Raw genomic sequence first — 15,937 nt, forward strand, 5'->3', positions numbered from 1 at the left:
TAGCCGTGTTCCCATCAGAGCATTTTCTACAAAGCCAGTAGGTGTTACTTTCAAAATGTGTACCAGATTGTACAATTCCTCTTCTAGATGAGAGACTGTCTTTGCATAGCCTACATACTCATGTATCATGTCACCCACCAGCTTCTGACCTTTCAGTTTGCACATCCTATCTTTTTACCCCTTTCTCACTAGCGTCAGCCACATCATGACTGTTCATAAATACTCAAAATGAGCTTTTCACACAGGGCGTTTATACCTGCTCTGTCAGAAATCCCTAGTGATATCTCTGAATTACAATGTAGATACTTGCTAATATGGTGTATATAAGGTATCTAACATAACTGACGGAGGATGGCATCTTATCAAATGTTAGTATTTCTGAATGAAACATTGACATTACCCTGTCTAGGTAGGGGAAAGACATCTCAGTCTGTAAAGTGTCTACTCTGAAAACTTGAGGACCTCTGACATCCTTTCAAGCATCTCTCAAATTTTGGTCCACTGTGGGTTCTTCTCCTAAACCAATAATTTTGCTTTAAAAAGAGTAGATTCTAGGCCTGGGAAGACAGCTTAGTCTGTAACTTGCACAAGCATAAGGACATGAGTCTTATCCCCAGGTCTTACATAAAAATGCTAGCCATGATCGCGTATGAATTCACGCAATGGGAGAGCAGAAACAGCAGAGTCTCTGGAGCCTAATTAGCAAGCCCCAGGTTCCAGACTGTCCTACTAACAGCAAAAACAAGGTGGACAGCTCCTGAAGAATGACAGCAAGGTTGTCCAGTGCCACCCCCTTTCACCAAGCATTCATAAGCATACACACGCACAAGCGCACGCAGAGAGGCATACACAGCCACAGGTACACACAAACGTACATATTACAGCCACACACATACACACACACACAAGCGTAGGTGCACATTCCTAAATTCACAGGCACGTATTTGCACTTCTAAGGTGCAAGTGTAAACACAGAACACTTCTCTCTTGAAGACGGTCCCTCACTGAAGAGGGTGTGAGCAGTTGTAGAATAGCTCACCATCATTGCAGACAAGAACTGTTTTGCTTGGCGGTAGTTAAGCAAGCACTTCGCAATATTAGATATATCAGAAATACTTAATGGGTCGCATGTCAGTGAATGCCTCATGCATTATGTCTTCTAATGCCTTGCAATGTAACCAGTTAAACTCTCTTATTGATCTGTTATTGATTGACATGTGACTGTAAGTCATGTCTGCAAGTAATTTAATCCTCACTTGACATTTTAACATTTATTTGTATCCCTTACGTTGAGGAACTTATTTCTCACTAAAGAAAATGAATAAAGAAAATATAATAAGTGATTGTAGTGGTATTTGTTCTGTTTTGGCTGATAATTCACAGGAGAGTCAGGCAACTATAATTAGACTCTTCTTTCTCCAGCCAGAAATTTTTATGCACTTCTAGAAATTATTCGTTTTTCCCTTTTTCTAGCTTCAGGACCATAGTTGGATTTGAATTGCTAATATTTTAAGGATGCATAATAAATTGTTTGTCATTTATAGTCATTTGATTTTGCTACTTGTATGGTATTTTTCAGAACACTTTAAGCGTCTTAAGAGAGAAGAGTGGAAATCCTGTTGTAGTTTTATTCCTCATCTATGGCTAAACACCCTTTGCAAACAGGATTTCTTTTTCTTTGCCTTTCTCTCAAAGACTAGTAGAACAGATGACATTTTATTGATTGATTGATTTACTTATGCAACTTTATCTCACATTTTAAATTATGGGGGGCAGTTTATTTTGGGGAACTATTAAGAAAACATTATGGAAGTAATAGTTGCATTGCAAAACAACAACAACAAAACAAACAAAAAAACCCACCAATGTAACCAAATACTAAATGTACAGGGCAAGCTGACTTGCAGGTTTTAATATGAGCTCAGTATTTTGAAGGCTTTTCTTTCTGGTTGCAGTGGCTCACATTTAGTGGTGTTCTTGTTAGTTGGAATAAAAGCCTCTTTAGCCGCACGGGCACAGGTGGGCATCTTGGTAGCAGGCCCCATGCAGTTCAACACATGGCACTGCCCACATGGGGCAGAGAGCGTGCGGCTTGAGCTAGGAGTCATTTTATGGCCACTTTACTGCAGATCTGTGAGTTTTTCTTCTTTTTTCATAGAAAAGCCATTATCCAGGCCAGTTAAAGAAGACAGCATTTTAAAAACTTAATGTTTATTATTATTTCTTTAGAGCAGCCAAGACTCGAGTCCTAGAACCTATTTAGAAAACAGAGCTCCCCCACCCATCCCTTGCTATCTATATAAATGATATTTTTGACTCTGTCCTTTATAATGTTGGCACCCCGAGCATATTAGATGTAATCAGGGCTGAAAGGAAACTTGAATCCATCTGGAAGCAATAAACTTTTCTAAAAGACTGCACAGTGTTATTTAATCCTGTGACTTCTCACTGTGAGTGAAATTAAGGTTTGATGTTGTGTCACATCGTATTGATATCAAATTTATCTTTCTAAAAAAAACCTGACAGTAGTATTCCAGCCCAGAGGAGAGGATGGCTCTCTGAAACCCTATAAGCCATTTTATGTTCATCGTTTGCTGCATAGCCCAACTAAACATACAAAATACGTGATCTAGAGTATTTGCTTTCTTCAGATTTTCACATTATCAAGCAATAGCTCCTTGCCCCTACTTTTACTGCTAGCTTCTTCTCATAGTGCTGTGTGATAGAGATTATATAAAAGACTTGTAGGAAAAAAAAACATCTTCAAGCCATTTTTAACTGGGAACAGTGTATAAATACCATGCGTGTAGGATTAAGTTATAAACACCAAACTCATTTTAATACCAGACTCTTCGAAGTCTTTAAACATTTTTCAAAGAAAAAAAAATTGACCTCTACTTGCATTACAAAATGATTTTTAAAATATGATTTTATTTTAAATATGTAGAGGTAACAGTTTATATTATACCAACTTAATAGCTGAATAACTGAAGTTTATTTTAAAGTTTTTATTGACATATAATTAGTTTATTAAATCACATTTTTCTTAAAATTCCATAGGCTGAAAACAATTGTGATAAAAATAATTTTAGAGCTGGGCAATTTGACTACATTTTATAGATAATTTTTTCTGGTGATTTTTCTTTCTTAGTGAATCATTCATATTGCATTTACTTGATGTTTTTCAATGTCAGAAACAAATCAAAACCCAAATACATTTGTCATTGGTAAGCTTTTAATGGCAGAAATGAAGTAAAAGCTCATATCATGCAAATGCCTAGCATATTAAAAATAAACATGAACTTTGTCTTGAATATTAAGCTGGATTATAAAATAATGTGATAAGCTATATTCTAATCACTTCTTCCTTGCCTTTGTTTCCATATGTCTTAGGCTTGCAAATACTAATCAGATGGTAAATAAATATGAATATGTTTATATGATTATGGATTATGTGAACTTAGTACTTGCTTTGGATGTTCAGCGTATGCAGGTTCAGGAAATCTCTCTTGAGCTTCTCTGCCTCCTCCTTGTCTTTCACCACCTTAGCCCCACTGTGGTCTGTTTACCTACAGTTTTGTCTCAGCTGTAGGGAGAGCTCCAAGAAGCAGGCCCCAGGAGAATACTCACTCCTCTTTTCAAGCACTTAAACTTGTGGTCAGGATTTTGGCATCCTGCTCCTGCCTGTTTCGACACATAGGTAAACCCCATTCTGGTTCTAAGTCCAGTCCTCTAGGTAAAAACTGCTCCCCCGAGCTCTCTGACACTGCTGTCTTCCAACAATGCAAATCTGCTTGGGAGGAGTCAAGTCAACCAGCCTTGAAGGGCCAGCTCTTCTAATAATTTCTTAGGCTCAAATGAGAGTCTTAAGGGAGAGAAACTACACAGAAGAGGAGATAAACTGAGTCTTTCAGTGTTTGTAACTAGCAGGTAAAGTGAAGGGCTATATCATGTCACAGTGATTGCTGGAAGGCCAAAGGACAACTAGCCTGCATCACACTGGCTGACGCTAATGCATAGTCTAAAGCCCCAAGGTCTTCCCAAAAGAGGAAGAGTGAGATGGCTTGGGCTGTGGAGTGGAAGTGCCTGCTAGGCTCCAAGCCCACATTCAGACCACCATCCTCAGAGGCCATCATAGTGTAAACGTAAAATGTTCCCATGGGCACATGTGTTTTGAACCCTGGTTGCTAGGTGGAGTCCCCTGTTGGGGAGGTTGTGGAGCCTTTAAGTGGGGCCTAACCAGAGGAAGTGGGTCACTGGAGGGCAGTGTGGTGGCAGGCTTTATGGTATGGCTGGCTTCTGTCCAGATGATCTCCATGCTTGTGGACTACAGACGTGCAGTAGCCATAGCATGGCATAAACCATGCCTTTGCTGTCACAATGGACCATATTCTTCACACTGTATGTCAAAACAAAGCTAATTGCACTGATGTGATTCTATCATGCATCTAGTCACAGTGTTCAGAAAGTAGCCATTGCACACCCCAAGAGAAGGAAGTATGTGTTGTTGTCATAGAGCTAGTCTAGCAAGTCGAAGGGCACGAACCTGAGGAACTTCATCTATTGTCAAGACAGTTGTCCATTAGGTCCAAGTGCAAAAATAATAGGCCTTTAATGTAGAAAAGAAGTATCTGAAATATAGTAAATGTTCAAATATATAAAACAAAAGAACAGAGCTTTTGTGCTTGCCTTAAACTACTACATTCTAGTTTGGATCCAACTATGGCCTATGCTTTGAGTCATTTGATTGCTGTGGAAGGCAAGTACAGAAAACGCGTGGACTGCCACCAGTAGCTTGTGACATGCGGCTGCTCAGTAGTGCTGGCTGTAAGATTCAGAAGGACTGTTAGTTCCTTTTGTTTTGATGTTGGTTGTGGTAATGTGTTTATGTGCTTGCCTGCTTTTCGTTTTGCTGTAGTGAAGTTATTTGTTTCCTGTGTTTTCCCCTAGTTGGGGTCGGGGGAGCATTGCCAGGCCACAGAGGAAGAGGATGCAAGCAGTCTCAGTGAGACTTGCTTGATAGGCTGGGGTCAGTTGGTAGGGGAGGAGGGCTCCCCCTTTCTTAGAAATAGGGGAGGGGGTTATGAAGAAGGAGGGAGGTAGGGTGGGACCAAAAGGAGACGTGGGAGGGGGCTACATTCTGGATGTAATGTGAATAAAGTATAAACAATAAATTTAAATTTAAAAAAAGATTTAGAAGGACTCAGTGATAAAGGCTTTTCCTGGGACTAATGGCTTAATGGGATCTGAGAGTTAATGTTTGAAGGGGCTAGAGTCAAGAAGGCCTTCCGTTTGCCCGGAAATGAAGGGGCAGAGGTTCAGAGGTAGGCACATGCACAGTGTGGTTAAGGTTCACCCGATTACCACGGCTGCACGTACTACCAGCATTTACTGGGCGACTGTCCCATTTTTGAAGCGCCAAGTGAAATGCTAGGATACGGATAGTGTGGATGGGGAGACACAGGGACACGCCGCCAGGGGCTCACAGGGTCTGCACGGGGCAGTCATCTGGGGTGCTATCAGTTACCAGCATGTACAGCTCGATAAACATATACAAACTGATAAGGCCGAAGAAACACCTCGATTATGAGATTAGAGTGAATCCATTAAGCTCCTATCTTCTGCGAACATCCTTTGTGGAACCCTCCACCCTTGAGTTTATCAGCGTTTCTATTAAGGGATAGAGATGGCAGGGACATAGGAAAGAACACAAATAGACAAACCTGAACACAATAAAGAAAGCAATAAACGGTCCCAGCAGGCTGGGGCGCAAGACTGCCCTTCCTGACGGAGTCACAAAGCCATAGCATGTTGCATAAAGTCATTGTATAAAACCTGAAATAACTTGAAGTGTTTATAATTCATCAGGATTATTATATAAAAGAAACCTGCTGCACACTCAAAAATAGTAGCAATAAAACTATTACAAAATGACAAAACATCAAAGCATGCACGTTAGGTTGTGTGGTAAGGTCATTTTAAATATGAATATATATATATATGTATATATATTAAGATTTCTCAAACTTTGATTTGGGGCAAACTTAAATTATTGAAAAACCACTAGATGTTATTTATGTAAGCTATATCCACTGATCTTTGTTATGTTATGAATTAAAGACTCTTTAAAATATTAATTAAAGGAGTGGAGCTATACCTCAGCAGCAGCATGTGGAAGGTCCTAGACTGGATATCCAGCACCACAGGAAAAAAAAATAAAAATAACAGTGTTTTTATAGTAGTAAGCCTGCTACATGTTAATAAGCACAACATGCTTATCTAAGATGTTCTGCCCAACAACACAGTAGCAGTGTCGCTGTTTTCACTCTGTCATAGTTGCAGGATCTCTTCAATGGCCGGTGGGGTAGGAAAGAGTTGGCCTCTCCCTCTATTGCTCCAGTCTGTTGTGAGTATCTGGTTTGGTCGATGGATATAGGAAAACTCAGCTTCACTCACTTGTAGGAGAGGAGACTGCTTCCCAGTTGCCTGTAGCCATCACTCTGAAGCCACAGCAGAACACATCAAGTACTGGCCTCGTACAGGTGAGTTACAATGTAGGATCTAAGTGATTTTAGTTAATTTATCTCATTCTGCTGTTTTATCAGACTAACTATTCATGTAGAATTTTTATAATGTTCCCTTTTGAAAACTGGGCTCCTGTGTTACAGTTTTAACACACTAATATGTTTTATTGTAAAGTATTTTTAAAGTCAAATGTACTAATAATACTTGCCAATCTCTCCAGAAAATTCCCTTAAGATGTAAGGTTGTAAAGCCCTTTGCTGAACATATTATCTTGTAGAAATCCCTGATTTTTCTCAAAAGCCTGTGCTTTATTATGGACAGCACTTTCAGTTGTTTTCTTTGGCCAGTTTTTGTTCATTTTCCAAAGAATGTTTGGCAAATAGCTATGAGCGGATGCCATAGCCTTCCCACCAGCAGGTCTTTTGTTCAGGGTGGCCTTGAACTCTGTGTAGCCAAGGATAACCTCTCATTTCTCATCCTCCTGCTTCCAACCCTTGGACACTGCAGTGAAAACACCTGTTTCTGTGCTGCTGGGGCCAAACCCGGGGAGGGAATCAGGCATGCCAAGAGCGCTCTCCCCACTGAGACACATTCCCAGGCAGTTGGTCTTTTAAGTAGAGATGACGTCCCACCATATCCAAGTGACGTCAGGGCTTCTCCCGGGGAGGACCATCAAAGGCTTGTGCTTGAGGATCGCTGTCTCACATGTGCTGGGAATACAAGGTCACAGTTCTCTTTCCTCTCCAGGAGCCACTGGTGGAGAGGGCAGGTGATTATTCGTCACACGAATGGTCTTGTCTGTAGCCATGCCAACAGCAGGTGCTTCGCCACTCTTGGTTTTGTAGGGGTCTAGACACGGACATGGCAGATGGTGGCGAATTGCACAGAACCTCCATTGAAACTTCGTCCTAGAAGTCTGCCGCCGAGAACTACTGATGGAGCTGTTTGGTTTCTCTTAAGCACTTAAAAGACTTACTTCGCCCAGTCTCCCCAAGTATCTGTCTATGTAAAATAGTGCTCTAGCTGTATGGGGATCTTTTGCTAGTAGCAGAGACACAGCGTTCTCAGAACTGGCTAAGGCATCTGGAGCATGAATAAACTACATAGCAAGAACCAGCTTCAGCACTGAGGATGGAGCGGTACTGGAGCCACAGCCCAATTTTTCTTTTTACCAATACTGTATTTTCTAATGCCAATTTTGTGATAATTGTGATTAAATATAGACTGTGGCTTTTAATTATTTCACTCCTTACATTTTGAGTGTTGTTCTGAGTAAAGAACTGGCATTTTTATCTGTGTTTTAAAACCTAAGCAACAGGAGAATATTTACATTTTCTTGACGTTTCATTATTTCATTGTGAACTCTGTATCCTTTGTGCCTTTCCATCCTCCTCCAGTGTTTAAAACCTTAAGAGACATACTTGAGGTTCTTGCGCTTGACAGAACTAAATAAATGGAGGAAACCCACAGGTAGAAAACTCATCAATATTAAATTTGATCTAGTAAAACCGTAAGGCCGGTAGTAGACTGGGAGTTTGTTTTTTCTCTCAAAATAAGATGAAAGTGTCCTAATCTTTTCACTAGACGTGAATGCTCATTCTCTGTGTTTCCGTTTTGCTCTGCACGTGTGTGTAGGGATGTGAGCACCTCTGTTAACATGCTATGCCACGTCCTTCAGGAGAGCAATACATTGAAGCGGGTTTCCAGTGGACCGCGGGGTCGGCCCTGTTTGTCTAAACCCTAGTTTAACCTGATTATTAACAATTACGTGTGTTTCCTACTTACAATTAGAGTGTATTCAAATTTATTGGTCCCTTGCTTCACAGATTTATCTCAGTATGTGGTGTATTCAAACAGAATTTTGTATTTTTAATTAGGGGATTAGATAAATAATTCTGAAGAGCCAAAAAAAAAGAACAACAACAACAAAAATACCTGTTAGGCATCACATTTCCTAACCATCTAATGTGTGTGTGTGTGTGTGTGTGTGTGTGCACGCTCACACAAGCACGCACACACACGTGTGTGCCCAGGGTGTTGTGTGGGAGCCATCTATCCAGCAGGCAGTTTTTCAGGCAGTGTTTTCGATGGACATGTGCAGGAACTGTGAGCACAATTAGCACCAGGCAGATAAACCCAGCTTTAATCCTGTTTACGGTCCGCATCAGGCAGATGTGCCAAGATTGATGCAGACAAGCCCCGGGCTTACAGTAATATTTTTAAAAGTGCCACTCACCGTCGGCCTATTTCTGTTAAACCTTTGCTCAATATCCTTAAGTAAGGTTGGCTTTGCTCTCCTATTCGCCCCCGTAACCTACTTTGAACAGGTCCTGCTTTGCTCTCATGTGACAGGGTAACCTGCCAGGAAAGGTTATCTTTATTCCCTGTAATTAAATTGGCTCTCCCTCCCCCAAGAAGATATAATAGGAAGTGGGTGCTGAATTAAATAAATAGCGCACTATCCAATAGACACATACTTAAATCCCTTGCAGGAACAGATGGTCCCAGTATCTCTGTGAGTAATGTGAGAGGACACTGAGTGTTCTGAAGTGACTAGCAACAACCAATATGATGCTAACGAGCCAATAGGTTTCAAATAATAAGCCACATGCCAGCAAGCACAGTCACACATGGCTTTTGAAGCCTGCAAAGTGGCGCCTGAAACTCACGTCTATATTTGTATCTTCTGATGTCAAACATGAACTTAGAAACATAAAGTTTTACTCCAGAGTCTTCCCCCAAAAGTGCCACTCAGCCTTAAGGTGGAAGTAAAGCCATATTTAAAACGCATATCCAGAAATCGGAGAGAGTGGTGCTTCTCTTACTCTGAGGTCTGGCTATTTTAGGTTGTCCTGGAAATAGTGGCTTTCACGTGAGTTTGTGAAAACATACACTTTCCTTGTGGCAGAAACTGATACTGTTCCTGGAGTGGTCAGTGTGAATCAGCCCAGCCATCCAGAAAAAGGAAATCCAGGCAGAGATTTGATCTAACCCTTTTGTTCAGCACTTAAAATAGATTATATATTTTCAAAAGCCTCTTTATGATTCATTTGTAGAATAAAAGGAATCCAAGTCATTCTTAAAATAATCTTAGAGATAGGTACTCAGTCTTTATAGACTCAAAACCTCTTTTTACAACACGATTTGTTTTCTTTTGTTCTCTTTGTTCAGGTTTGTGATAAACATTTGTGTATCCTGAGAGTGTCCAAAGGTTGTCCTGGAGTGGTGGTTGAGGAGAAATAATGACCTAAAATTTTCAGTTTATCCCATCAGATAATCTCCAGAAACTTTAGCCTTTCCTGAGGCTGGCCCGAGGGCTTTTCGTGGGGCACTGGGGGAGACCTTCATTAACCTCATGTCTAGGAGGCTGGTGTTTTGTCACTCAGAGGCAGCAGATGTACTAACTATTGCTTACACACTTTAAAGACTAAAAGGTACAGCTAAGTGCAGCCCACTCTGGTGACTTAAACATTTAGGCCAAAGCCTTAAAGATAAAAACATTTCAAAGCCAAATGTATAAAATTTTAACATGTTTTTTTAGACCTGTTTTTACACAGGACACTAAATTATAATGGTGTTATAGTCTTCTGCTACATTAACATACCTCAGTATTTCATGAAACCACGTTTTGGTATCACACACTTAAGTAGTTTCCAAGTTTAATCTAAAAGATGCTCAGGTGAGCTTTCGTTTACCTTGGTTGTATTTATTATTTATTCTTTTGGTGTCAATTCTGAAAAGCAACTTCCTGCATCAAAATTGTACACAAAGCATTTTCTTTCTTTTCTCCCTCCCTCCATTCTTCCTTCAGGGTGCACACGCCAGGGTGTCATGTGGGGGTGAGAGGACAATTTTCAGGAGTTGCTCATAATTCCTTGTCAGCCTTGGTTTCCCCACAGAGACATCATGCCCCCAATTTCCCCCTTTCCATACTTATAGTTACAAGAACTGCCAATTGCTGGAAGGGAAAGCTAATGATGATTTATCAGAAACATTCAACCTCATGTTCTGTCCTCCATCTTGTCTCTCTAAAATGGTGACTGGTGTTAAGGATTTTCTGTGCTCATTTTTGGGTTCCTTTGTAAGTGTCCTATAAGTGGGCTCTGTCACCCTACCCCAAGGGCTGTGTAACAGGCTTTTATTACATGCTTTTGTTCTTCTTAGTGTCAATGTCTTTCCGGATGGGGACACACTGTAACGCTTGTGCAATTAAAAGCTGCAGAAGGCAAGCATGATTTTATTCTCTCATGCTTCGACTGGAGGACATGGGTGGCTTCCGATGGCTTTGCTGTTGTGTACTGCTGCAGTTAACATTTGGAAATCTTTTGATTCACACTCCCAACATGTTCCCTAGCAGCTCCCATTTGTGCACTCTTTGCCAGCACCAAAACTGTTCCCATCCTTATTTTTGATCCCTTGCCAATCTAAAAGGCAAAGGGTGGTGTCTTGTTGTTTGAATTTGCATTTCTTTGATTGCTAATTAGGTTGAACTTTTTCATATGTCTGTTGGTCGATTTGCATTCCTTCTTTTGTGGAATGCCTGCTTGAGTCTTTTCCATGAAAGTGTTGCAAACAACTCGGTGGCCTTTGCTCTCTTTGTGTGACTTTTCTTTATGGATCTTTAGGACTTTCAAAGTGGTTAAATAATTTTTAGGGCAGATAACTTGATCTCGGCATGCCCAACTGTTTTGTTTTGCTTGACACATTTCTAGCTTATGGTTATGTAAATTTTTACTCTGGAAATAGTGCTGTAAGTTATGAGATTGGGTTTGATTTTATCTCTTCCAGTGAGTAATTAGTTCTCTGCCACCTCTCGCTTGGCTCCACATAGTTCAGATTCCACCATAGGCATGTTAGTGATTTTCAGATGCACAGACATATTCCTCTGGTCCGTTTGTTTCTGTTTCTATTTATTGAAACTATTGCAGTTTCACAAATTATACCTGCCAGGGAAGGCTATTGTCTTTGTTGTTTTTTAGAACCTTTTTCTAGCTAATACAGCCTGAAAATCGTTTGAATAGGTTTCTTACTCATCCAAACATAAATAATTCCACTGAGATTTTGGCTGAAGTTGTATCATAAATGTTCTTGAACAATGAGATTGTAGACCTGCAAGACATGCAATCCTGGAATCTAAAATATCTCCATTCACTCTGAGTAAATTTTAAACGGCTTCCCTCCCTCAGTCAGTTCCTGCATCAGTTGCTGGTAAGATATTCAAATGCATGATACACTAATTGTTATGGGATTTCTTTTCTTCCCCTTCATGTCTTCTTAGATATAGACATTTTTCTGCATTTTTGGTTAGGTCTAATGGTGAAGTCGATTCAGATTCACTTGAATCTTATAAATACCTTATTTGATTGCCTGTAGTTGAAGTTGAGTTCACTCCCTCCCTCAGTCATCAATTATGTCTTTTACTTCCTCAGCACTTAATAAGAATGTCTAGATAGCCTGTCGTAGCAAGGGTGGTGATAGGCATTCTTGTTCCTATAAAGGCTTCTCTGTTTTGTGTTACCAAGTGTGATACTGGCTTCTGTTTAATACCTATAAATTTGTGATTTATAAGAGATTTAAGTTAGAAGAATTCTTAAATTTCTTAGGTTAAACACATTCAAACTCTGCGTTATGAGATTTCAGATAAAAATTGTGGAGTTTATCATTTTTTTCCTCAATGACTATTTCATCTCCCCCCCCCTTTTTTTTAGTTTTTTTTCCATTCTTTCCCCCTGGGCGTACTTACTGCATATCTTACTGTACAAAACTAAATGTTTAATCGACACAGGCTGTGACCGACACGATAAGATTAGCCAACAAGTTTTTTGCAACAGCATATAAAAGGGTCTGGTGCCAAGATTCTTTGAAACACCCCTAAAAATGAGCGAGAGATGAGCAGCCAAGGAAAAGGAGAAAAAGACTGTGTGAGGGACCTGCCCTCTTTGCATATTGCATGTCTGTGTGTGCTGTGTGCACGCATGGTTGTGAGTACACAGCCTGTGAGGGTCAGAGGTCAACACTGTGGAATGACTTGGGAGTAGAGTGATCCCTCTGAACCCTGCTTTGAAGCCTTGTGAGGTAGACCCACCACGGCAGCTTTCAGTCTCTCACCGATGGGACCCTCTAAATGCTGTGGCCCGCTTCCTCCTGAACAGTTCCTGTCCATTTTCACATTGTATGCACACCTGTGACTTTAGCAGGAATGTTTGCTTTAACAAGCCATCGTAGACTCAAGATGACTTCATCCGGAGCAAAGCCAGTGCTTTCTACTTTTCAGCATTAGTTGGCTCTATTTGTGCACTGTTTATACACTGGGTGGTCTTAAGATTCTGAAGGTGACGAGTGCTGTGCAAGAGCGACTCTGTGACTTGCATTTCAGTTTTTCAATATCCTAGGGAAAACTGATCTCATTTTCTTTCTCTCTCCCATTTCCAGCTTATGCAGGGATTGAGGTCAAAAAGCAAAACACACAAACAAACAAATCCAAGTGATAAGGTTGTGTGGGTTTCAGCTATTCTTCATACACTCAAAATGGAGAAGCCGAGGTTTTGACTGCAACTTTAATTTCTTTCTAGGTGGCTCTGAGTGTGATGTGCTGGGCAGAGAAGAGTCCATAGGACTTGAAGACGTGCTCTCCTCGAAGCTGAAGCGGGGCTGTCCTGTAAAGCAGCCTGGCAGAGTTACACTGCAGGGCACCACACTTTTCATCTGCCTGAAGGAGCAATAAAACAGATTAAAGACCTCCACCCTTGACCTTATTAACCCAAGTGAATACCATGGCAGCATATGGTTCAGACAGGTCAGTAGAATTCTGGAAGGTAAGCACTCATCACAGGAATTTTCAATAAAACCAGGCTTCCTTGATACAGGTAAGTGACATCACATGTCAGGGGCTGGAGCAGTGGTTCAGTAGTTCAGAGTGCTGGCTGCTCTTGGGAGACCCAGCACCCACAAGGTGGCCCTCAACCATCTGTAACTCCAGTGCCAGGGAACCTGAGGCCCTCATCTGGCCTTCATGGGCACCAGGAATGCACACAGTACACGGATTTACACACAAAACAAACACCCATGCCCATAAAATAATTTTTTTTTTAAATCACAAGCTATTTTGCTGGGCAATGAGTATTTGATTGTGCTGTGGGTGCCCCTCTCTGCTTCTACTGTGTTGTTTTCATCTTGAGGGGTCTTGCATCTTGTCAGGTGCTTTTTTAGATTGGCTAAAAAAGTCATTTAATTTTTCCTTTTTTGTTGATGTGACTGACATAGCACAGTGATTGGTAATTGTGTATTTATCTGTCCTTGCATTCAGAAATGACTCTCACTTTGTCTTGGCCTATAATTTTGTTACTATGCTGTTGAATTAAATTGGCACGACTTTCCTAAGGACTCCTGCATAAGTGTCCATAAAAAGTGTTGTCTTTGGGTTTTTGTTGATACCGTGGTTTGATTAAGTCGTCTGGATAATCCTGATCTTATTAAATGAATTCTAAATCAACTTTTGAATAGCCACACTTATGAAAAAGCTTCGGTAGTTTTAAGTAAGACAGATTTAATTTTTTTTTAATCTACATGTAAGGGTGCTTTACATGCATGAATACCTGTGTACCATGTACATGCCCATAGAAGCCAGATAAGCGCATTAGATACCCTAATTAGAGCTGCAGTTACAGATAGTGGTGGGCTGCCTTATGGGTGCAGAGAACCAAACCCAGGTTGTCTTGACCACTGAGCCATCCTTCCAGGCCCCTAACAAGCTTTAAAATAATTTCCTTGCCTTTAGTTTTTAAACTTTTATTATTTCTATATGTGTGTGCATTTGCAGTGAGCGAGTGTGGATGTACATGCCATTGGGCCTATGTGGAGACAGAGGACAACTCTGTGGAGTTGGGCCTGTCCTTCCACCCTCACGTGGGTTCTGGGGATAGAATTCTGGTGCTCAGGTTCCCAGCGGGTGCCCATTTCTTGCTGACACACCTTGCCAGCCCTGTGAGTTATTTTTAGAAGTATCTTCGTTGTCCTAACTCACATTTCTCCTGAGCTTGATTTAGAACTAACTTGCTTCCTTCCACACATTGCTACCAAAGTACCTTTATGTGTTGGGCATTTGAAAATAAGAATTTATTTTTTTTAAAAAAAGATAATCAATTATTGGCTATGCTTTTTACTAGCTGAGAGTTGTCTGTCTTGGGGTAGACTTTCCTGAAGGTTAATGCCTGAGTATGCTCGTGAGGGTATTCTAAGCTCAGTGTGTTTGAAATTTTAAAGTGATTTTTTGAATGCTAAAATATTAAATATCATGCACTTCAAATGTATATAACTTACCGAATTAAAACATCTTCTCTGGGGATTATATAGATTATTTTCTCATTGATCCATTTAAAATTTTTTTTTATCAGATTGAAGAGTACAGATGTAGCTGGAGAAGTGAGGTGGTTTGGAGAGAGGTAACAGTGTGGTGTACACGATAGAAAGCAGGTCATGATGGCATCAGGAGCGTCCAGCCGCACTGATCCCGATTAGCACGTGGACACACGCTGGCTGATGGTGCAGAGCTGCTAAGCATTTGCTCATAGCCAATGAGCTGAAGTGACTGCTTTGATCCTGGGAGGCTCTGCTTCCTCGTCAGCTCCTCTGGGATGTTTAGAGGCTCTGCTCTTCTAGAGGACAGGCGCACACAGAGGTCAGGATTTGGTTCATCTCACTATAAACAAAGACAAATTGTGTTCATAACTAGAAAGTATTTGTTTTAATGAGTGTTTCTTTAATGTTGTTATTTTAAATTTCTCTCAAAAGATTTCAATTAAATTTATTAGCATGAGTAGGTAGATGGTCAAAAACTGAGAATGTGTCATGTGCTTAGGAGCTCTTCTCTATGCCGAAGGTCCGGGAACTCCCCCACAGGGTTTATGAAGAGCTGGCAGGGGCAACCTCAGTATATCTCACCCACAAAGTTGTCAGCAAACAGAGGACATCCAGGCAAGCCTCAGTTTGGTAAAAGCAATTTTATAGGAGTAGAGAGACTCGTCAAAACCCAAACAAAATACTTCTGAAAACACTGTCCAAATATTTAGCTTAATGAATGATGTTAGAGCTTGATCCAGGGCTAAAAATCTAGTCAAATTGCAGAGGTGAATAAACTACACATCTTTGTCAAACAGCCTCTGGGGCGCCCACTCTGCAATTTTGATTTAAATAAGAGTGGGAAACAGTGAAGTACATAGGGTCCTTTTCTCTGGCTTGCTCCTGCAGAATTATTTTGCTCATTAAGATTGGCTCTGTCGGTCTCCTTTTGGAGCTCCTGTCCCCTCCAGGTCTTTCTATCTCCCTCTTCTTTCATAAAATTCCATTCATTCTGCCCAAAGTTTGGCTATGAGTCTCAGCCTCTGCTTCAATACCTTGATCAATAGAGTCTTTC

General features: G+C 40.7%; 1 protein-coding gene across 1 annotated transcript in view; it reads left to right on the plus strand.

Moving 5' to 3' along the window:
• Nucleotides 1-15,937, plus strand: part of Cerkl (ceramide kinase like) — a 101,250-nt gene that overhangs the window by 24,420 nt on the left and 60,893 nt on the right. Inside the window, 1 exon segment of the mRNA XM_055600582.1 lies at nt 13,098-13,340. Coding sequence (XP_055456557.1) covers nt 13,098-13,340 — 243 coding nt within the window.

Source organism: Psammomys obesus, unplaced genomic scaffold (assembly GCF_907164565.1).
Source record: "Psammomys obesus unplaced genomic scaffold, mPsaObe1.curated_primary_1811, whole genome shotgun sequence".
NCBI classification, from domain to species: Eukaryota; Metazoa; Chordata; class Mammalia; order Rodentia; family Muridae; genus Psammomys; species Psammomys obesus.